Source organism: Equus przewalskii, chromosome 13, assembly GCF_037783145.1.
Source record: "Equus przewalskii isolate Varuska chromosome 13, EquPr2, whole genome shotgun sequence".
NCBI classification, from domain to species: domain Eukaryota; kingdom Metazoa; phylum Chordata; class Mammalia; order Perissodactyla; family Equidae; genus Equus; species Equus przewalskii.
In genome coordinates, this window is record NC_091843.1 from 46,013,741 (window position 1) to 46,037,573 (window position 23,833).

The 23,833-nt window shown below is 39.0% G+C and overlaps 1 protein-coding gene across 5 annotated transcripts in view; it reads right to left on the reverse strand.

Moving 5' to 3' along the window:
* CCDC192 (coiled-coil domain containing 192) overlaps positions 1-23,833 on the reverse strand; it is a 224,497-nt gene that overhangs the window by 187,634 nt on the left and 13,030 nt on the right. For 4 of the 5 annotated variants that reach the window (XR_011525630.1, XM_070571258.1, XM_070571259.1 and 1 more), the window contains exon 3: positions 10,072-10,179. Coding sequence is in view for 4 of the 5 variants with exons in the window: in XM_070571258.1 (XP_070427359.1) it covers positions 10,072-10,179 (108 nt within the window). In the remaining variant the exon portion in view is untranslated. The remainder of the gene's footprint in view (positions 1-10,071; positions 10,180-23,833) is intronic. The other variant, XM_070571256.1, reaches the window with a different exon arrangement.

The following is a 23,833-nucleotide window of genomic DNA, read 5'->3' on the forward strand; positions in this document are numbered from 1 at the left end:
ACCTAAGTTAGGAAATTCAAATTACAAAGCTTTAAGAAGACTCCAGAGCACACATGGGTTAACTTGAGCCTGCGTGGAGCCTGCCATAAGAAACGAATCACCTTCAACTTCTAATTATTCAAATGTAAGATGGTTGGGGTGACCACAGATCATCCAGTGACCCAAAACTTAGGGTCAGTCTTGAATACTACTTTTTCATTTAATCACCAAATCCAACTCCTAAATATTTCTTGTCTCTGTCTTTTCTTCACCACTGTTAAGCACTTATCATTTCTAAACTGAACTTTTGCAAGAATCTACACACTGAGTTGCCTGGCTCTAGTCTCTTCACAAATCTGTCCTTCTCGGTACCCTCAGAGTTTTTGCTCTGAGTGCAGATCTGAATATGCCCCTTCAAACCATTTAATGGCTCCCCATTGCCTATAAGTCAACTCCAATTGTTATAATGGAAAGAGCATGAGCTCTGGTATGAGAGATGAATGGATGAATCCTAACCTGATTTGAGACCTCAGGGAAGTCACTAATTGAACTTTTTCCATGGGGCAAATAGTGTAGTGGGAGATATGGACAAACAGACAATTATAGTTGGTGGCGAAGTGGGAGAAGGATTCTGAGAGCATCGTCCCCGGGAAGGTCATCTCACCCAAACTTGAAGGAGGAAGAAAAGCATTTTGGAGGAAGTAGCATCTAATTCAAGATTTGAAAGGAGGAGTTGGTTAAGATCTGTTGGATAATGAGAAAGAGGGTGAGAGGAGGTGGTGGGAGCAGAGAAGAGCAACTCTAGGCAGAAACAGAGGAAAGAGGATGTGTTAATTAAAACTTGATTCTAAGGAACAAGGCTTTTTGTTTTTTCTTAGATAAGAAAGATAAGAGAAAATATCGTCCATGGAAAAAATTGAAAGTGGTATAATAGTGATAAGCAGGGAGTGGCATAAGATAAAACTGGAGAAACAATTAGGGGATCAGACCACAAATGACTGTAAGATCTCTTAAGGAGTATAGATTTGACCCTGAAAGTAAAAGGGCGATAATTTAGGATTCAAGCCAAGGAGAAATATGAGGTCTGTGTTATAAAATCTTCACTCTGGCTATAGTGTTGAGGAGCCCTTAAACAAGGATGATAATAAAAGTAAATTTGGGAGACGTCTGAAGTTGGTGGCATGGACAAGGGCAACGATGGTGGAGATAGAGAAGAGAAGATGAATTCAAGAATTACTTGAGAGGCATCATTCATAATACTTATTAATTGATTGGATGTGTTGCATGAAGAAGAAGAAAGAATCAAAGTAGCACAGATTTTTGATATGAGCCACAGGGTGGCTGGTGGCACCTATCCTTGGCCTAGGGGTTGTTAGAGAAGGAACCGACTTGGGGCAGGAAGCTAATGGACAGATAGAGCTTGAGCTGACTGTGAGAACCTTGGTGGAGCTATTCAATAGGCAGTTGGATATTCAGATCTGGGGTCAGGAAGATCAGGACTAATGATGAAGACTTGCTGCTTCTCTGCAGATTGTGTGCCCTACACGCAGGTCACCAAGGGAGAATGTATAAACAGAGCAGACAAGAGGGCTGCAATCCGTCAAAAGAGCTTTCTTCATTTACAAAATGGGGACACAATTTTCCAGGGCCTTTGGGAGAAATATATGAGCTAATATACATGGGAGTACCTAGTGGAATGCCTAGCTCACATTATAGGCTCAGTAAATATTTATTGAATGACTATATGAATAATTGAACAAAAACATATACATAACTTACTAATTTTCTTGTGGAGATAAAGCAAAGTCAAAGTTAGTTTGCCATCTCTGAGAAAATCTTACGAAGAAAATGCAGGTTTTGCCCATACAGAAAGATACCTGCTCTTATCAGCAAGGCCTGACTCATAAGGGACAAGGCCTTTTGTGATTTTTTCTTAGACAAAAAAGTCACATTTATTAGCACCCGGTCAGCTATTTAAAACTGACCTCTGTTTGATCTTGACATTTACAAGCAAAAGGAAGTCTTTGGTTATATAACAGGCCAGCAGTCCACGCATCCCGCCTGTAACAACAATAAAAACAGAAGCCCGTTTGTCACTGTGCCTGACTCTATTCAAAACAACTTCTCTCTTCACTAGCTGTATTCTTTTCCTTACATTCTCTGAGGCTCCTGACTGATGCCCAACAATCCAGTAAAGGGGTAAAGATTGGCATCAGCTTAGATAGGAGGGTGCATATGTGCGTGTGGTAGGTGTGTGTATTTTAAGAGAGGACTCTTCCTGCTATAAAGTCAACCAGAATCAAATTGTTTAACAAAATTCCCAATAACTAAGTCTTATGTTGATGAGAAAATCCATTCCAAGTCAAATAGACTGCTTGTGATTTTATGGCATTGAAGTAGACTTCCAAATAGATTGGAAAACAAAAACTCATTCACAAAAACTCATGATTTCAGATTGGCATATCAAGCATAATTTCTGAGGTTTTGCAGAAATGAATACTCCTACCAAGGGCACATTACTTATTTCAAATAAACTTGACATCAAGGGACCCACTGTTGCACTTAAACAATGAAAAAAGAACCAGAACATTTTTGGGGGGCAATCTCATTATGCATCAAATCACTTTCAGCCACTCGTACACGTATCCAACATCTAAAATTTTTTGGGATCTATATTCTTCCTATTCCTAAACTTATGGATATGGATAGAACCCTAATAGGCAAATAATGAAAGTTTATTTTAGAGTCTCAGGTATAAAATGATGAATAATTTTGGGTTATTAGAGTCAAACATACTAGTCTTTTTGCCTTTGTGTTTGTTTGCCTACTATACTAAGTGTTAAAGGTAAAAGATCATTCAATTAGACGATTATTAGACGATTCATTCAATCCCCAGTTACTGCATATGTTAAAGGTAAAAGATCATTCAATTAGACGATTATTAGACGATTCATTCAATCCCCAGTTACTGCATAAGTAAGAGAGATCCACTGTGGTTCTCACACTAAGAAAGGATATTGGTAAAGGACCCAGAAGACTGACTCTAAGTTCCAGCTCAAAAATTTGCCTGTTTCCAACTAGCAGTACCTGCCGAAAGACACAGTTCTAGAGCAGTGGGATAGAACTGACAGTCTGTAGAGGCATACATCTACGAACAATTGGTTTTTGACAAAGCTGTCAAGACCATTCAATGGGGAAAAAATCAGCTCTTCAACAAATGATGCTGGGAAAACTGGAAAACCACATGCAAAAAAATTGACGTTATCAGGACAAAGCACTGTGTGCAACAGTATAGTCAAGGGGTTGGATGAGCAAGGCAGAGATAGCTATTTGCCAACCTAATATCCTTTCTTCCTTTTTAGTAAAAGAATCCCTATACTCTTGGGTGGCAATGTGCCCAGCTAAATATCTGCATTTCTCAACCGTCATGCAAATAGCAGTGGTCAGGGTTATATATGAATTTGTTAAGTGAGTTTTTGAGAAAAGCTCTTAAAAGATGCTGCTCAGTTGGCAGTTGTCCATCCCTAATTTGCACTTGCCTTTTCCTTCTTCATACTGCCTGGCATGTGAGTAGAATGGCTGCAGCAGCAGGTGCCTCTTGGATCCTGAAGATGGAAGCCATGTTTGTGAATGCAGAAGAGACAAAGCCCAGGACTCTGAGGACTGTAGAGCTACCACACCTCTCCTGTATTGCCTGTGTCCAGATTTTACATGAGTGAAAAATAAGCATCTATTTGTTTAGGCCACTCTTATTTGGATTGTCTATTTTACATACCCAAGATCAGTCCTAACTGATTCAATTAGTTCCTATGCAGCTGGGGGCACAGGGCAAGCGTGAAGAGGAACCTTGGCTTGTAGGTATGGGTTAGGTCTGGAACTTAACTTCAGCTTAGAGTGGGGACTTGTTAGAAATGCAAATTCTTGATCCCCACACCAGATTCACTGCATCAGAAACTCTGGGGGTGGGGCCCAGCAACCTGTCTCACAAGCCCTCCAGTTTCCAGTTTGGAAACCAACCTAAGTTGGTCTTGTTCAGTGCTGCTTGAGTAGAAAACCATTTAAATGGCCTTGGCCTATGACCACATGTTCTTAAGAATAGGAGCTTTGAATTTTAAAAATACCTAGGTTCTAATATCAGTTTCTCCATTTATTAACTGTATGAACTTGGGAAAATGACTTAACTTTTTTTTTTTTTTTTGCTGGGCAAGAGTCACCCTGAGTTAACATCTGTTGCCAGTTGCCAATCTTCCTCTCTCTCTCTTTTTTTCTCCTCCCCATAGCCCCAGTACATAGATGTGTATTCTAGTTGTAAGTCTAGTTCTTCTATGTGAGCTGCCACCACAGCATGGCTACTGACAGATGAGTAGCGTGGTTCTGTGCCTGGGAACCAAAACTGGACTGCTGAAGCAGAGCATGCTGAACTTTAACCACTAAGCCATCAGGGCTGGTTCGACTTAATGTTTTTGAGTCTCGTTTTCCTCATTATTATAATCCCATAGGGTTCGTGTGTGGATCAAATGAAACGTCCATAAATCTAAGCACAGTACCTGGAACACTGATGGTGCTTAATAAATGTCAGTTCCTCCACCCACTGTCTATCATTTGCAATGCATTGCAGGAGTGTCTGGTACCAACATGCATTTCTGTAGGATGCAAGCTTAGACTCCCCTCCCCCACTTCACCCCCCACTTTCACTCTTTGTCTCCATTATTGCTCCTGGTATTCTTTAAGATGGAGGAGAACCTTAGGCAGGTAGACCCCAGGGGGAAAGAGAAAGGGAAAGGAATCTTCTTTGTATATAACGTAACTGGTCAAGTTCACTACAGAGTGAGGATACAGGAAGGCACTGTTATTAGTTTTATTTGGGGCCTTCAAAAATGTCCCTCTTATCAGGTAAGGGGAAAATTATGCCCAATTGGCACATGAGCTATTACTTAGAAGTAAGAAAACGGCTCACATGTGCTTTTTCCTAATATTGGGAAATAAAACTAGCACGTTCTGGGGCCAGCCCCGTGGCCCAGTGGTTAAGTTCACACGCTCCGCTTTGGCTATCCAGGGTTTTGCTGGTTTGGATCCCAGACACAGACATGGCACCACTCATCAGGTCATGCTGAGTCTGTGTCTCACACAGCACAACCAGGGGGACCTACAACTAGAATATACAACTGTGTTCTGGGGGCCTTTGGGGAGAAGAAAAAGAAGAGGAAAAAAAGAAAATTGGCAACAGATGCTAGCTTAGGTGCCAATCTTTAAAAAAAAAAACTAGCACATTCTTATCTAGTGAAATTTCTCTGCATTTTGAGTATCACCAACAAACCTCTCTTTATGTAAACAAAAAGGGAAAAATTATTTTTATGCACCAAAAGACCATAAAGGGACCCCTTGCTGTGTCTTGTCTATGTCTCATTCCTGCCTAGGAAAAAGGATGGTTAGAAAAAAAAGTCAAGTTCACCACCAAGCTTCCTACCTCCAGCCCTTGCACCAAATCATGAAATCTCTTTTCCTGCTAGTGTTTATGGCACACAATATGTAACTAATATTTTGCTAGGTGTGGTATCCAGAAAATGTCTGAAGCTAATTCTGACTACATAGTTGTTACTGGATCGACCTCCTTGGTGAGGGAATGATCACAGATCCCCCCCACTGCTCCCCGATTTCCCCAAAAGAACTTTGAAATGACCAAATACCAGCACTGCTCCTTCAACTCCCAAGCTGGGCAGAAACAGAAGACCCAAGAGATGAAGCAGCAAGGAAGAGCAAGGTTAAAGGACCAAAGTCCCTTTCCCAAATGAAGACTTGAAAAAGAGTAGAAGAGAAAGCTGGATGGTGCCAAAGCTAAACAAGGGAGCTGGGATGGGGGGCGTGTTTCCCGGTTGAAATACCATAACATTGTCAGCACTGAAGAAGAACCGCTGTGTTACGAATTGAGCATCATTCGAACAATTTGAGAGACACCAGTAAAGAAAGAAATTTCTTATATACACTCACAAGCCCACGACATGTGCCACAGAGAATCACACATTCTGTTATGACCACTAGCAGGAGTGGAGATAAATGAACATCTATTGAGAACCTACTAAGAGCCAGATACACTTATCTCAATTAATCCTCCCAACAGCCCTATGAATTCAGTATGTTTACCCCTTTCTAGAAAATACAGCTGTGAGTAGAGAGATTCAGTAAACTGCCCAAGGTCATAAAACTAGCAAGTAGTGGAGCAGGAACAAAGCCTGAGCTCTCCTAGAGCTACTGCCAGGAGCCCCTGATGGATGAGGAAGACACTGGGCCAAAGTTGTTGCCGGAGGAAGTGTCTCAGGAACTGGCCTGACACGTCCCTCTGGACTGGGGTGTCTCTGGATCTGTGCTCCGTTGTGAAACTGGGTTTCCTGACACTTTCTTGGAACCTGTCTCTGCACAAAAGCTGTGGGATGTCTTTGCTTGTGTATGGTCATAAACTGCAGCCCACTGACCCTCTTTCTTTGTCCCTTCTGTATCTTTGTCCCTGCTATCACTGGTGGTAGAAGCCAGTACACTTGCAAAAGCTGCTTTTTATGAGTTTCTCCAGAAACTTTTTTTATTCTTCTTCCTCCTCTCTCCTCAACATTTTTCCTTCTTTCTCATTCCCCCTTCTTGTCCTTTATCTACTACCCAATTTCCAGGCTTTACCTCCCACTGATCTTAACCTACAGGAAATACAATCAAGTATTCTCTTTAGCAAAACTTGGTAATGTTTTGAATTATTTACCATTATTACCCAGAACAAGAGTTGGATTCTTATGACCATTTCTCCCTCTGGCCACTGAATTGCTGCAAACTTATTTCTTAAACTGTGAATAGCCCAGATTATGTCATAATTGCAAATTATCCTGATCTCGTATTTCTTTTATTTTGACAATACTGACATAACTGCAGAGAAATAAAGAATAATTGTTAGCTAGAGAGAAGCCAACAAAGAATTCTGTTTACTGTGTGACCTCACAGAGGAAGTGCCCACAATCTCCTTATTTCTTCCCTATTTCTAAGCTGCTTCTTTTTCATAGTGAGCCAATAGAGATCTTGCTGGAGGGGACCTTAGGAAGGTTGAGTTTAGGTAAGGGGAGGCGCAGACCCAGCAGAAGCTTAGAGTAGATGAAACCGTAGGCGTGTATACTTTCCATACTGAGTTAATTCTATGTTCTTCTCTAAGAGGCAAAGCCAGGAAGTAAAATTCGGCTAACAGTGAGATCTACCATTTCTCAAAGGTGGGACACACTGGTTGACAATACAATGAGCTTCCACTCCTTAGTTCCAGCACAAATCTTTGTCCTCGACATTTCCTCTGCTCTCCCCACCTGTTACTAGCCCACCAGGCCAGCCCTTCTGACCAGAGCTCAGCCTCATGGCTGACACACATGATTCGGATTACCAGTGAAAGCCAGATAGCAATTCCAATATCCTCGTGACAAATCCTAAATTAATGATATTTAAAAGAAGACTTAACATACACACAGGCAAAAATATTGTTTTATACACACACACACACATCATTGTCTTGAGTATTGAAGACAATTTCTCCTTTTGCAGCCACTTAGTGGTATAGCCTAGTAAGGAAGACAGTGGCACCCAGTGGACAAACGTTTGTTTGAGACAGGTGTTGCATTCTGAAATAGTCTCATATCTTAGCCTTCAGAAAGGTCGGTGGCTCCCCTTACCTTTCCCTATCCTTCTGTCATCCCATTTTTAAGATATTTACTAAGTTTAAAAATAGGAGGGAGGGGAATGTTCTTACAGTTTTATCTTTTCCAGAATAAAACTAAACTAAAACACTGGAAAAAGCAAAAGCTCAGGATTAAATCCTCTGAGAAAGTTTCTGTATTTGATTAACCTGTTTCAAAACAGTAGCAGCGGAGACAGCCAAATCTAATAAAATACTCAACTTAATTAAAAATGTAATATTGAAAATGCCTGTAATAGGTCTTTTTTTTTTGCACATCATACTCTTTTTCCTCAAAGCACTGCCAACTTCCAATGAACTTTACTTGGTTATGCAAATTTGGCAACTCCAAAGACAATACTTTAGGAAAATAACACATAGACCTTGCAACTTAATGCTATTGTGTAGTTTATCTGGGAACCAAACAAACACCTATTTTCATTCTCCTGCTCTTTCCTTGATTCTTTTGGTTGTGAGCTACTTGGGTAGAGAAACCCTGGCTTATCTATCTTTCTTCCCAAAACGCCTAAATAGCATCTTACTCATGGTAGGTACAAAGAAGTTGAGTGAAATCTAGTTTCCATTTTACATGTTTAATCTGCTAAGCAGTGAAAAAAATATATCTAATTGTTTGATGCTACATAAAGGGATCATCAAGTTAAGAATCTTAAATATTAGGGGCCGGCTCCATGGCCCAGTGGTTAAGTTTGCACGCTGCGCTGCAGCAGCCCAGGGTTTGGATTCTGGGCGTGGACATGGCACCGCTCGTCAGGCCATGTTGAGGTGGCGCCCCACATCCCACAACTAGAAGGACCTGCAACTAAGATATACAACTATGTACCGGGGGCCGGGGTTGGGAAATAAAGCAGAAAAAAAAAAAAAATCAAATATTAGAGGCTACTTGTACTGGATAAAAACGTTTTATAAGGAACAAAAGGAATGAGTACTTTTATGGGTGAATTGAATTTTACCAATTTAAATGAGAAATCATTAAAAGACATTCAATTACAAAATAAACATATAACTTCTTAGTGTAACCCAATATCAGCAGGGGTGCCCTCCTTTATGTCAGCCATTCAAAATTCCTTCTCCATTTGGCAGCTCTGAAAGTCTTGGTTTTTGTGCTTTGAAGTGGTTCCTCATGTTCATCACTACATTCTTTGTAATTCATAATTTTGCCACAGTTTGAGCCTTCTTTTTGTTTGTTTTAGAGAAAAGACCAGTTGGGAAGTCAGAGTTATGGCACAAGGCTGAGATGCAAGCTTTCCCAAAAGGATCTGGGCCTAAGGCAACACGCTTTCATTAAGTGATGTATGTCCCCGGTGACCCCTTGCATCAGTCACATTTAGTCAGTTAACAATAAACACAACCCAAAGTAACAGATACTCTTTTTGGTAAACTGAAAAAGAAATGGAGGCTGTTTGTGTGTGTGTCACCACATTACATGTTAATTATACTTTTCCTCATAACACAAGCACCTTTCCCCCTTAGTTTCTGCAAAAATTCTAAAATTTGGATGCAATCAAAATTTGCTGTGCAGGTCTTTGTTATGAAAAAAACCTAAAAAAATTGTTTTTCAAAAGTTTCTTAAATATATTAGCAAAACATACCAATCCATGAGAAATTAATAAGCGTTTATAACATTTCAGGATCTCTTCTGTCCTTTTTCCTCCGTTGATTGTCACCAAGAGTGAGCAGTGGTGTCCTGTGCTGTGGCAGGACCCAGACTCCAGGCAGCTTCGCTCTCTGGGGCCAAGCCCCCTGGCCCAGGGGGAAAGAGCAGCAGTCGCAGTGGGATTTGCACTATACATTCCACCATTTGCAAAGTGTAATCCCGTTGGGAAATGGTCCAGCCCCTGGTCTTAGCTTTCTAATACACACAGTGCCTCTGAAACCAGGGACCTGCTGTGTACGCAGATGACCTGTAAAGTGTCGAGGCTGCCCCGTGCAGGCTATGCTCCACCTGTGACCTGCTTTGCTTCTGTGAGTTTCAAAAACCCAAGAGGGAAGCCAATATTTGGAAAAATTCTCTTTCCTCAAATAATTCGAGAAAATTACTGCTGTATATTTCCTATAGGTTTTATCTTAGCTTTGGGCTTGTCTGTTTATAATGCAAATAGGCTTCACTTAATTAGGAAAACCACTCATTTAAAGATGGCTTGCCTAGCTCATGGGCTGTGGTGAAGGAAAATCAAAATATAAATGTAAAAGAAGTTTTAAGGCTGAAAAGTTCTCTACAGATTAAAGCACTTATTGTTATACCTAAAATGAATGAAATGCTGTGTGTGTGTGCTTGCACAGGTGCACATATGTGTACCAACAGGCACAGACGTTAAAACATGCACTTGTTCTACTGCACACTGAGGACATATATTTCCAATCCTAATGTTAGGTATTACCTGTTCAGATAAGGCTTTAGCCTTTTCTTCTGCTTCCTTCAGGCAAATCTCTAAGGACTCGAGTTGTGCCAAAGTAAACACCATCCGTCCAGTTTCCAGGGACTCTTTCTTTAAAACAATAATCAAGTATTACTTTTTGACATGGATAGTTTCCTGAGCACATCTCTAACAACTTTGAGAACTACAGATAGGCTTAAAAAACTCACACCAATGATCTCCTTTTCTTCTTCAACACAGTAATAAAACAGTGAAATGTTATAAAAACAATAGTCTTATTTAACAGTTTAGAGTCTAAAGGGAGGGTAAAAAATGTACATTAAATTATGACAACGCACAGCCTTAGAAAGTTAGAATAAAATTATCCATGTTGGGATTTGGTTAATTTGCAACTTTTATTCTTGATACAAAGGGAACTTTCTTTCAAGACGTCAGGACCAAAATTTCACATTCCTGGGGCTGGGCCCGTGGCCGAGTGGTTAAGTTCCTGCGCTCTGCTTCCGTGGCCCGGGGTTTCTCCAGTTCATATCCTGGGAGCGGACATGGCACTGCTCATCAGGCCACATTGAGGTGGTATCCCACGTGCCACAACTAGAAGGACCCACAACTAAAATATACAACTATGTACTGGGGGGATTTGGGGAGAAAAAGCAGAAAAAGAAAGATTGGCAACAGTTGATAGTTCAGGTGTCAATCTTTAAAAAAAGAAAAATTTTCACATTCCTAATAAGAGATGTCACCTAGAATGCCTACGTTTTTAACATTCATGTATCATGAGGAGCAGAGTCATTTGAACTCAGAGAACCTCGTGTTTTCTCTGATCGTCACCTTCTTATCCTGAGTTCTGTTACAGCAAAGATATTACATGGTTTAGAATCAGATCATTCTTCCCCAGAACACGGCTAATATGACTCAAATCAGCAAACGCGGAGACTCTGCCTCTCAAAATTGTTCTAAAGTCTCTCTTGCTCATCCACGAGTGGAAGAGTATGCAAAATCAGTATGGAAATACTAGTTACAGGCCCTACTGAGCCTAGAGTGCTTCTTGACTACTCTTTGGCTATTATAATACTTAATAATTACACAATGAAATGAAAACTTATAAAGAAAACCTCATATGTGCTGGGATTATGATCTTGCTATAGTCTCCTTGAATGTGTCCTGTTTTCTTGTGAATGTTCAGGCTATGGGCAGCTGCTTCCAATTAACCCCATAAAAAGAAAGAACTGTATTCTCACATATTCAAAAAAAACCTACTGCTTTGTCTTTTCCCTTTGGTTTAGTGATCCCACCGATTTTACACATGTGTGCATTTCCTGATGATACAATAGAGCCATCTGGTGGTAAATGGAACCAGCCATAAAAATAAAGCATTCATTCAGTTCCTATAATTGCTCATAGAATATTCTGAACCTTAGGGCCCTACCACTGGCTTTTTATATAAGTGAAACTCTATGGGATGAGGGGTGAAGAAAAGTCGCTACATCTCAAAAACAGCCTGGCTCCTAGGTCAAGCTCTGCCACACACGGCTGCATAGACTCCCCCACAAGTTGGACTTTGGGGGATGAACATCTTGGGCTAGAGCAGTGATACTTGGGATGAACCAATGATCCTCAGCATTCCATAATGATTGCAATAATTTCAAGAGTCAGTCCAAAAACACCTCAAAAAATGAGACTTGAAACAAAATTCTTGTGTATTTACATTTACGTATCATTCATGCTGCAAAACATGAAGAAAGGGGAAATTGTCAAGAGGCCAAACTGTTCCAAAAGCATTGGGAATCTCTGATCTATTTCCAGGGAGAATCCTCTTGTCTAATGTTTGATCTCAAGAAAAAATTTTCTAAATTCTTGTGAGTAGACCCAGTAAGATCAGCTAATCTATTTCTCCAGGTCTTTTTCTCCAAACATCTCAAGTTTCCTCAGCCAAGAAGGACAACCATTTCCAGTAAGACAACAGCATTCTAAGTCAAAGCCAAATGCAACAGGATTGACTGAAGACTGTTGTTGAAAAACGTAGGACTCTGTTTTATAAGTAGATTTAAGAAAATATCGTGTGTAGAACAGGGCTGGCCCCGTGGCATAGTGGCTAAGTGCGCACGTTCTGCTTCTGCGGCCTGGGGTTCACTGGTTCGGATCCCCGGTGCGGACATGGCACCTCTTGGCACACCACGCTGTGGTAGATGTCCCACATATAAAGTAGAGGAAGATGGGCACAGATGTTAGCTCAGGGCCAGTCTTCCTCAGCAAAAGGAGGAGGATTGGCAGTAGTTAGCTCAGGGCTAATCTTCCTCAAAAAAAGAAAAGAAGAATTTCAGAAATAAGTAAATACATGGAGTTAGAGGTTTTGGACATAGGTGTTTGGTTTCAAGGTCCCTAAAAACGTTAGGTGCAATTAGTCATTGTCCCAATTTTGCAAGATGTGGTGGCAGAAGAGCAGAAAGGTGGGACTTAGACCATTAAGTTCATTCTACTTCCAGCACATACGGATACATTGTACATAAAGCAATTTATCTTTATTATGGCCATGAAACTGTCTTGGTGATTAAAGTAACTGATGAGTGAATTGTACTAATCAACAATCTGTTATATGACATTGCTTGTTTAAAATATATGATATTTACAGGTGTTTGGGAATTGAGCCTGTGTCTGTAGATTTTCAAATGGTAAATTCTAGCAATTCATTGGGAATTCCAGTTTTTAACTTCTACTCTTTGTCTTAAAATTTTCTACTTAAATATCAAACCAGTAATCTAAGTACTGCAGATAAGATAACCAAGATGATCAAACTAAAATAATACTATAGAATATTAAAACTCAATAAACTCTTTGATTACAGTGAAGACACTAGACTACTATGCAGGCGTGTTAATGTTGACAGTCTACTAATTGACAAATCTTATACAAAATTGTAAGAGTAGATTTTCTTTTGGCTGCAGAGGTTTCTCATTTGAGAAACTGGAGGAAAATCTACTCTTTTTTCCTAATTTAATTTTTCTTGATTTCTCTAACCCATCTCAATATCTTTTCATTGTCCTCTTCCTTACTTTTAAGCCAGTATTTCTTTGCCTTACAATGACCTCACTCTTTTTCTTCAGCCATGAAAACCTGTTCTACCATTCAGCCCTGGTTCAAGGTCTCTGACTTATACAAATCTTCCACCTGCTCTGAATCCACATGTAACACTTAGAAAGGCTCCTGTATGCAGAGACCAGACAAAACTTCACCGAGTGTTTAGTAGAAGCTCACTAAACAGTTGTTGATTGATTAGGCTCAGCAGTCAAGGAAGGTGGTTGCCTCAGAAGGAGTGGTCCTTCATGCTGAGAGGCCATAACAGTCACTTCACTGAGCAATACATTCCATGCATCCGGCCTGGGACACTGACAGGGATCAGATGCCAGGGAAAGTCTGTTTGCCAAGGCCAGGGGCCAGACGGTGCAGCAGAGGGCAAGGACATGGCCACGGGTTTGGGTGATGGAAGGGTTATTGTGAGGATTAAATGAGGTAAAGCCGGTAACTGCTTGGACAGAAGAAGGGCTCAATTAATGTTATTATTAATAATTCTATTATCCCAATTCCTTTAAGGAGAATCATCTGATATTAAAACTTGCCAGCCTATTTTTAAACCCTAGTAAAAGAAAGTCCTCTTAGAGACACTTTTGTAACAGCAAATGATCAAACCACAGCAGTAGGAAACTGCTAAGTATGCAGTTAGAACAAAGATAATATGTTAAATATGTTCATGTACATTTATTTAAAAGCAAGATTGCTGAATAAACATGCGGTTATAGCAGATTCCACCTTTACAGAAGAGCATTTTGATGTAGGTCAGTTTAAAACAAATGTTTCTAGAAATCTGGAGCTTCTAACATGGAGGGTTCCAGCAGCTCCTGCCCAGTAGTACAGTAACTTCCTGCCAGATAAAACACACTTTCAACACATTTTGCAATGATCAAGTTTCCTGCTTGATGTCTCATCTATTTACTACTGTGGTCCATTCCTCTTTCCCCCTGCTTGACAGAGAGCAAAGGCCCAAAACTTCCTTACCCTTCTACGACCTGCTCATATCTCTGATGCAGATTGAAGTCATTTCTCATACGGATTAAAGCCTTTCTGCAGCTCCCCACCTCAGCTCCTTACCCAGGGCAGATTTTTTTCATCCCTCCCCTAATCTCTGGTCGTCAGAATTCATTTTACCGTGGAAATTTCATCACTCTCATGTCCTTTTGCACTTAGCTTTTGCAATAGTTTCTTAGGCTAAATTGCTAATTTCTATTAGGCAACATTTTAACGACTCAGTTTTCCTGATTCTAATCCATTTTAGTGAAAACAGTATTTCTCTGTGTTTGTGCTTGCTTCAATAGTCACCTAATAAGACATTTAAATTCAAAACTTGAACAAACTACAACTATTGTCAAAGTCCAGTGGAGAGAAGTTTCCAGAAAGTGCCCATCAATATGATTTCAATGGAAATGGCCATGTGAGCATGACAGATGAGCATTGACTAAGGAGAACTCTGCTTGAAATCTGGAAGGCCACATTCTGGACCTGACTTGATTCTACCTGACCACGTGACTTGGACTATGTGACTTTTGGGATTCACTTCCTGGACCCTCAGTTTTTTCATCTTTAAATGAAGAATGTGTTGGTCAGGTCCCAGCAGGAAACAGGTGGCTACTGCAATGGAGTGATTGGGGGCAGTTTACTGAAGGGCATGGATGTGGGCACAGTCAAGGGCATCAACAAAGGATAGTGTGACACTCCTTAGAAGCAAAGATACTCTTTGCTTATCTTGACCTGAAGAGGTAGGGGGAGAGGTAAGTGGGTAGCATTATTACAGATCTGGAAAGCCAGCTTGAGGAGAGGGCCATCTTCATGAACTAAGACCTTGGGTAGAGGAATATAGCCACTAACAAAATGTGCCCAGGCAGTAGTGGTGGATGGATCAGTGAAATAAATAGCTTGACCTCCTCTCCTCCCACCCTCTGTTCTACTGTCTATATCTTCCTTGGGCTGAATTCAACAAGAAGCCAGAGGGCAAGAGAGCCTCAATGACAAGTCCAGAGAGACCAGCTTCACTGGAAGAGAGCAGCGTCGGGGGAGAGTGGAGAGTGGTTATGGAAGGGGAAACAAAGAAATCTCAGGCCAAGAGGGCTTAATTCTGTTAGTGGTTCCCAAATCCCAGCCCATAGCTCAGTGCTGGTTTGTGATAACATTTTCATCAGTCAGCAGGAAAAGGACAAAAGCAAAATTTTTACAAGAACACTGTGAATTTTTCATGAAACCAAATTTATTCCGTTTAGAGGACTGTCCTTTATTCTGATTATGATCGTTCTATGCATTTTGGTGTTACGAGGATGTTTCTTTAACAAATGATAATGATAGTATATGGGAATTATTGTATTTTAGTATTTTGTCTTGAAAAAAATTGAAAGTTGGCATTCCTACAAGAACTAACCCCAATTATTTTGGGGGTGGAAATTCTTACTGGTTTATGAAATCTAAAAGTATAGAAACCCCCCTATCTAGATGATCACTCAAATTACAAATTGCGTGTTTTATCGGGTGGCCTTTTCTGAACTATGGTCCCTGAGTTCCCCTGGACCAAGTCCAAGATGGATCTGTAGTCAATACCAAGTTGCTTTAGCAAAGCTCCGGGGTACTTTTTTTTCCTAGAAAAAATACATTTCTAAAGGTCATCTTTCACCCTATAAAAGATTTAACTCCTTTTCCATTTCTATAGCATCACTGTTAGAATCAAAGAGAAAGGTATTTGAAAGGAATTGTTGACTCGATTTAATTTATAAGATCCTTGGTGTGGAAGTTAAACACAAACGACAATGTGACATTTGATAGCTACATTAATAACTTTAAATAATGGCTTACCCAAAATTCTTAGCAAGCCAACTCATTATAATTGAGTTCAAAGCAATTCAATTCATTTAAGTTCAAAAGATATTTATTGAGGGCTCATTATTCGGCAGGTACTAGGCTAAGCAATGGGAAATAAGTGGTAACAAGACAGACAGGATTAACACCCTCACCAGATTCTCAGCTTAGAATTTCTCCTGAATACAAATATCTTGGGATTTAGTTTTAGGTAAAGATCAAAAGAATGCCTAAAGTTTGGTGGTTAATTTAACATTTTTATACTCACTCATAATATATTGCTGTGCTTTGGGGTCTTGTGCTTTCTCTTTGATGAGGATTCTGGTAGATTTTAGAAGGATTACGGGAGAAGGCAGACCTAACCTGCTTTCAAACATTGCAGATCTATCTCAGATAACATTGCTTTATAGGTTCTTGGAAACCGAGAACAAATACTATCAGAGGAGAAAAAGGACCTAGGAAACAGTATGTATCTTTCATCATTTAAATTAGTTAATAGCGAAACAAGACTGGGTTAGATTAGGCCTGAATTTGAGTTCATATTATGTTACAGAATTTGTTTTGTGACTTAAAATAGCCCTCTACCATTTTGATTTTGTAGGTCAATTTCTTAAAACTTTAAACATCGCAAACCTCTTTGGGTACCTGATGATGTCTGTCAATTCTCTTACTAGGAAAAAAAATGATCTGCACATGCTTGCACACACATAAAATAAGCATACATGCACACAATTTTCCATACACTTTAAGGGTGTTTAAGCTCTTTCTCAATGCCATTCATGGTCCCCCATTATGAATTCCTTGTTTAGAAGGAATAGAGTATTCCAGCCACCTTTACTTTTTATTCTAAAATAAAATATCACTGGCCCAGTGGCACAGGGGTTAAGTTCACACATTCTGCTTCCACAGCCCAGGGTTTGCCAGTTCAGATCCCAGGTGTGGACCTATGTACCCCTTATCAAGCCATGCTGTGGCAGGCATCCCACACACAAAATAGAGGAAGATGGGCACCGATGTTAGCTCAGGGCCAATCTTTTTCAGCAAAAAGAGGAGGATTGGTGGCAGATGTTAGCTCAGGGCTAATCTTCCTCAAAAAAATAAAAAATAAATAAAACAAAATACCAAATCTTAATGATTGAGAGTATCAATGTGTTCTTGTTGCCTCTATTGTAAATCATGCAGATAAATAAAGAAATAATCTTTTCTTCCTGGAGGAATGCCCCAAACTCAAAAGAAACAAAATGGTTCCTTTCTGGACAGTAGAGCAAGTAGCCTACCTTCCCAAGAAGGCTGGTTCCCCGTAACTGACACCTCACAGTAACTAGTGCTAACCCACCCTGCACACCATGAAGCAAAGCGAGAATATATCTCCTTCATAATAAAAAAAACAAAGGCAAAAGGACATAGCAAGGTAATTTACTATTTTGAATAGTTTTGATTTCTTTAAAAAACAAGGGAGAGGGGAAATGGGGAGTTGTTATTTAGTGGGTATAAAGTTTCAGTTTTGCAAAGTGAAAAAGTTCCAGAGATTAGTTGCACAAAAATGTGAACATGTTTTACACTACTGAACTGCACACTTAAAAATGGTTAAAGTAGTCAATTTTATGTTATATATATTTTACCACACAAAAATAAAAAATAATTTATGAAACAAATGTGTAAGGCAGGTAAATTATGAAGTGAAGCAATTAGTCAATGTTAAAATTAATTCAACTACTCTTTCCTACTTCACAGGATTGTTGTGAGAACAAAATGGAAAAAAAAAGATCAAATATAATAAAACCATAAAATAAAAAAAGGGAAACAACATAAGATAAATTTACATAAGGAAAGATTTTGTTTCCTTTAATAAAGAAAACATCTAAAAAATACTATTTGTTTTAAATAAAATTTTGGTTCAGTAGGGCACATAATAACGCCAATATTTTTCCCATTTGTAAAGATAGTGCTTTGAATGTGACAGGATGATTTATTTTCTCACACATCATAAATTTAGATTTTCAGTACTTTGGCATGTTGACCAACAATGTTTTCCTTTTCCCACTGCATTCCAGTGTTTAGGAAATACACATGTCTGTAAGAAGAAGGATTCTCAGGTCAGCTTATAAGTAGGGTGATGGAATTTTATTGCCCAAATTCACTGAGGTTTTCCAAACTTAGTTTTGTGAATAAATTATTGCTACACTGTGTATAATCAACAATAAATGTTTTATGATTGACAGTGTTCAGAGTGAAGGTAATTTTTTTCTGCCAGTGACTTTTAGGCTCTATATAAGTAAACTTAAAAAAAAATCCGAGTAATTTAACTGTAATGATAAGAATTTCAATACTCTAATGATGCTGTTCCCGAAATCCATTAAGGAGATTCTTACTTAAAGATGTTCCATGAGAAAACTTTTCCATGAGAATGCCCCCCTACCCACTAACCCAGCCTGGCATTTGCTCAGACTGCCCTCTTTATCAAAATCTGAAGGAAAAATGGGTTATGCACCCTTTTAGATCAGATAAAAGTTCAGCAACAATTTCCATAGTACATTCCAATGTGATAGGGTAAGCAGAGGACAGATGAGAGAGCTCTCTTTTGCTGTGAATTTCCACGTCTTTTAAGGTCTTCCAGTCCAAACATTACTAAGAGGCATGGCCAGAATATCAGAGAAGATGGCACAGCATGCCCAACATTAACTACTCGGTGGGTCTCAATTTTCTCACCTGTGAAACGAGAAGACCATTATGTCTAATTCATCTTGCACTCTGGGGTGGCCATTTGTCATGCTATTTTGATGGTCCAGGGTCTTTCCCTTTTAGGAGAATTTTTCCTTTCCTGAATTCCATCTCCCGAAAGTATAAGCCAGGAACTCCCTCTCAAGCATCTTTTGCATCCAAGCTGTAGGCATGTGTCTTAGGCTCCACCACTCAGACACACCAGCCTGACACTTCAATATGGATGAGAGTGATATGATAAAGGTGCCAAATAGAATGGAATCTGGCCAGGTTGACAGAGTCATTGTGTTTTCAGAGGCTGCAGCGACAGCAGACTTAGAAGTAATATCTCACGCTCAGGGGAAGTAACAAGTGATGTGGGGCCTATGCCCAGTGGTAGAAGTAATAGGTTCTTCACCAAAATCAGGAAGAATAATTAGGTATAGTCTCCAAGTCTCATTCTCTGACTCTCCTAGAGATCCTCTGAAATATCTAATATCCTTTAATAGTTCATTTTCCCCTTAATACTAATTAAAATGGACTCTGTTGATTTCAAATGTGAATCTGACTGATTATTACTTGTCTGTGACTGTAAGCAAGTAATTTAATTATTCTGAGCCTCCATTTCCTCACCTCTAAAAACAGAAGAGATGTTAACTTAGCGGGGGCTACTGTGAGGATTCAGTGTGGTAATGCAGAAAAATGCTTAGCGTAATGCCCGAGCCATAGAAGGAAGTCTAAAAAGATCACCTTTTTTTTAAACTCTAGGTTTTATGTTTCTATGGTGTAGCTTCTGGGAGCTCACAGCCTAGGAAAGAGCCTGAGGGTTGATCACAGGGACCAAAAACTCGTAGAAACTCTAGTGGTCTTGGCATTATGCAACTAACTTACCCTGGTTATTTCTTGTTGGAAAAATTAAATCATTATGTATAATATAAGAGCAAAGATTCAAAAATGCAGTAGAAGAGGGCGTAGCCTGTACCCTTCTCTGTCTGCTAAAGAGGGTTTTTACTTGGTCTGCTCTGTTTCTTCCTTTTCTTGACCTTCTTGCTAGTTCTTTTGGGCTTCTGACAAGGAAAGGAGGAGACTGAAGAAGAGCAAAAGGAATGCGGATTAGAGCTCAAGGAAAAAGTTTTCCAAGGAACTTTTGAGGAGAAATCTTGAGAAAAGCTGTCATGTGAGATAAAAGCTTATAGAAAAGGAAAGCAGAATTTTTTAAAAAGTATCTCTGAAATTTTTCCCCATATACTGCTTAATGCAATTTAGCCCTCAATATACCATCAGAGTTCATTGGATTCAAATGTAGTTTTGAGTTTCTTTTTTTTTTGAGACATTCTATTTGTAAAAATCTATATTTTGTGGCTTTTATTCATTCTTAGAGGGCTTATAAAGAACAAAATAGATATATATTTTAAAAATAGAATAAAACTGGGGGCCAGGTCAGTGGCGCAGTGGTTAAGTTCGCATGTTCTGCTTCAGTGGCCCGGGGTTTGCCGGTTCGGATCCCGGTGTGGACCTATGCACCACTTGGCACACCATGCTGTGGGCAGGCATCCCTCGTATAAAGTAGAGGAAGATGGGCATGATGGTAGCTCAGGGCCAACCTTCCTCAGCAAAAAGAGGAGGATTGGTGGCAGATGTTAGCTGAGGGCTAATCGTCCTCAAAAAAAAAAAAAAGAAAACATTTTATTTTGCAGTCGCAATACAGGTCCATTGGAACCTTTTCCAGATCTAAGATATATTGTGGCATCTTATTGATCTTATTGTTCCTATATTTGAAACATGTTGCTACTTAATCATCCTAGGAATTATTTTTTATCATTATTCATCAATTATCTCCCACTAAGACTTTAAAATAAGATTAAAAAGAAAACCAAAAAGAAATTGTTGAATTGCCTAGAAAGACATTACAATAGTAAAATTAAGAATCATTTGCCAATTTCTTACTGTGTTGCCAAGAGTATTGCATCATCTTTCAAGATATAAAAGAGGCGACCATTTTTATAGCCTATTTTTAGCTTTCATTAAACACAGCTGCAAATACTGAATTTTTCTTTTTCTACCCATAATGTCAAAAGAGAAGAAAATTGACAGAGGAGGACATTTCACAATTCTTAGATAAATCAGAAGATGAATATGAAGGGCAGCACTCTTGACCAGCACTGTCCAGTGCCGCGGCAGCTAACCATATGTGGCTCTCAAGTACTCAAATGTGATTAGTTTGAATTGAGATGTGTCCTAAGTATAAAATACACACCCCAGAGTTTGAATACTTAGCACAATAAAAAGAATGTAAGATATCTCAATACTTTTTTATGTTGATTATATGTTGAAATGACAGTATTTTAGTTATATTAGGTTAAATAAAATATATTATTAAAATTTACTTTTACCTGTTTATTTTAAATGTTTAACGTGGCTACTAGAAAATTTGAAATTGCATCTATAGGCACCAGCCCGGTGGCATGGTGTTGAAGTTCACGTGCTCCTCTTTGGCAGCTCAGGGTTCACCAGTGCGGATCCTGGGTGCAGACCTACACACTGTTCATTGAGCCATGCTGTGGCAGCATCCCACATAGAAGAACTAGAAGGATTTATGACTAGGATGTACAACTATGCAGTGGGGCTTTGGGGAGAAAAAAAAAAGAGGAAGATTGGCAATAGATATTAGCTCAGGGACAATCTTCCTAAAAATAAAAATCTAAAAAAAGCAGTGAATGTAAAAAAATAAATTACATATACAGCTTCAGTCTATTTCTATTGGACAGTGCTGCTCTAGACAATGTTGATGGGGGAAATAGTTATGTAAGTGAAATAGGCTATGAGTCTTCAGATCATGGCTTCCTAGGGACAGAATGAGTGTTCTCAAACTCATGAATAATGAGTGAAAAATATATTTCTAAGGACAAAAACGAAATACGATATTGTTATACAGGACAGACTATCACACAAGATTTTGTGACAAGAACTTGGACTTTCCTGTTTGCTAGAGGATGTGTGACAGCCTTCTCTAATATTTATGTGCCAAAATTTTTACTTGACACAGAGATTTGCTATGTTTAAATTCTTATTAAAATATCTAATGAGGTTTTTTTGTTGTTTGTTTTTTGTTTTTACTATGCCATTATTCTTCTGAAGGATATTTGAAAAATGACTTTAAAAATAAAAAATTTAGATGGGTTTATTTGATCCAGATGATAAATTATGGTGACTGTTTTCCTGGTATACTAAGGGTTAAGAACTTGAGTAATTTGAAAGTTACCTTGTGGCTACTAGACTGTTCTTTTAGGCCACAAATCAGTTTTGAACCTGAACCATATGGATCTCAGCCTTACATGTGAAGCGGTTACAAAGAAAATTATTATGGGAGACTTTTTTCCTACATTTTCAGTATCACGATTTTTAGAAAAGAATATAATAACATATTTGAAGGCAAAAAGGCCAAATCCTGCTATATTTAGAAGGAGAAAAATTAATAGGATTCAGAATATAGTCACCGCGGACACAGATATTACTATTTTAAGGAAGATTCCAAGAAGTAACAGGCCCAAGGGAAAGCAGACTGTTCTAGAATTTATAGTATTTTCCTTAGGCGTTTAAGGCAAGCAAAACAGGGCTTACTCCTTTCCAAAGAATGTTTCTGAACCAGGTTTAATTTAAAAATATCTTACAGTTTAATTTTCCTTTGCATTAAATGTATGATTCAAGAGCATTTTCTCCCCTAACTGAAAAACACAGTGTGTCCAGCAACAACAAACATATGAGAATCACTCACACATTCATTGAGTGCCTTTCATATATAAGGCCCAGAGCTACACCCTGGAGGATAGAGATGAATTAATCAAATTCCCTACCCTTCAGGAGCTCATAATGTGATAAAGGTTGAGAAAGGGGGGACAGGTATTCAGATCAGTGGACTTCAATAGCATAACCATGAGGGAGGAGAAAGGGAAAAAGCCATGTATTGAGCATCATCTCTATGCCGTAGATTTTCTGTGTGTTATGTCCCCCAAATTCAGACAATATAAAAGGTATAAAGATGAATGTGAAAATCATCCAGAATCCTCCACCCAGAGATTGCCGCATATTATGGACTGAATGTTTGTGTCCCTGTCCCCTTCAAATTCATACACTGAAGCCCTAAGGCCCAATGTCATAGTATTAGGAGGCAGGGCCTTTGGGAGGTCATTAGGTTTAGATGAGGTCATCAGGGTGGGGTCCTCATGATGGGATTAGTGCCCTTATTGGAAGAAACCAGACAGCTCTCTCCCTCTGTCACCTTCTCTTTCTTCCTCCTTTCTCCCTCCCTTTCTCTCCCTCTGTCCACTCTCTGCAACTCAACCTTGTGAGAATACAGCAACAAGGCAACCATCTGCAAGCCGGGACCGGCCACGCTGGCACCCTGATCTCTGACTTCCCAGCCTCCAGAACTGTGAGAAATAAATGTGTGTTGTTTTAAGCCCCCCAGTCTGTGGCATTTTATTAGGGCAGCCTGAGCAAACTAAGGCACCACATTTGGTGCATTACCTTCTAGACTTGTGTGTGTGTGACTGTAAGATGCATAACACACAAAACATTGATTCATATTATACATAGTTATATGCAGTTAAATTATGGTCATTTTCATTTTCAATTGTCATAGGTATAATCTATATTGGAATAATGATAGATGTCATTTTCTGCCATTCTTAACTTTAAAAGTTGCCATAATTTTTAATGGTCACAATAAATTTTACCATGTACATATGCAATTTTCCCTACAATCAGACAATTCTGTAATAAGCATATTTGTACATCTTTGTGGATTTGTTTTCTTATTTTCTTAATATAAATGGAAAAAGTAATTACTGGATTTTAAAGAGTATAAAGTTGATGCATGTTTAAGATTACATCCCCGAAATTAACACACCCACCAAAAGTATATGAGAATCATAGATTTTGTATACCTTTGCCAATAGTGGCATTTTCAATACTTTTTATGTCTGTCAAATGGACAGGTTTGACATGATATCTAAATTTAAAAAATTTTTATTTCTTTGCCTTCTATTGAGTTTAAACATTTTATTTGATACTTGCAAGTCTGGACATCTTATTAGATATTTATGTGTCTTCTTTTGTACATTGTGATGTGTGGTTTTTGTTCATTTTCTATTTAAGGGCTAATCTTTTCGCC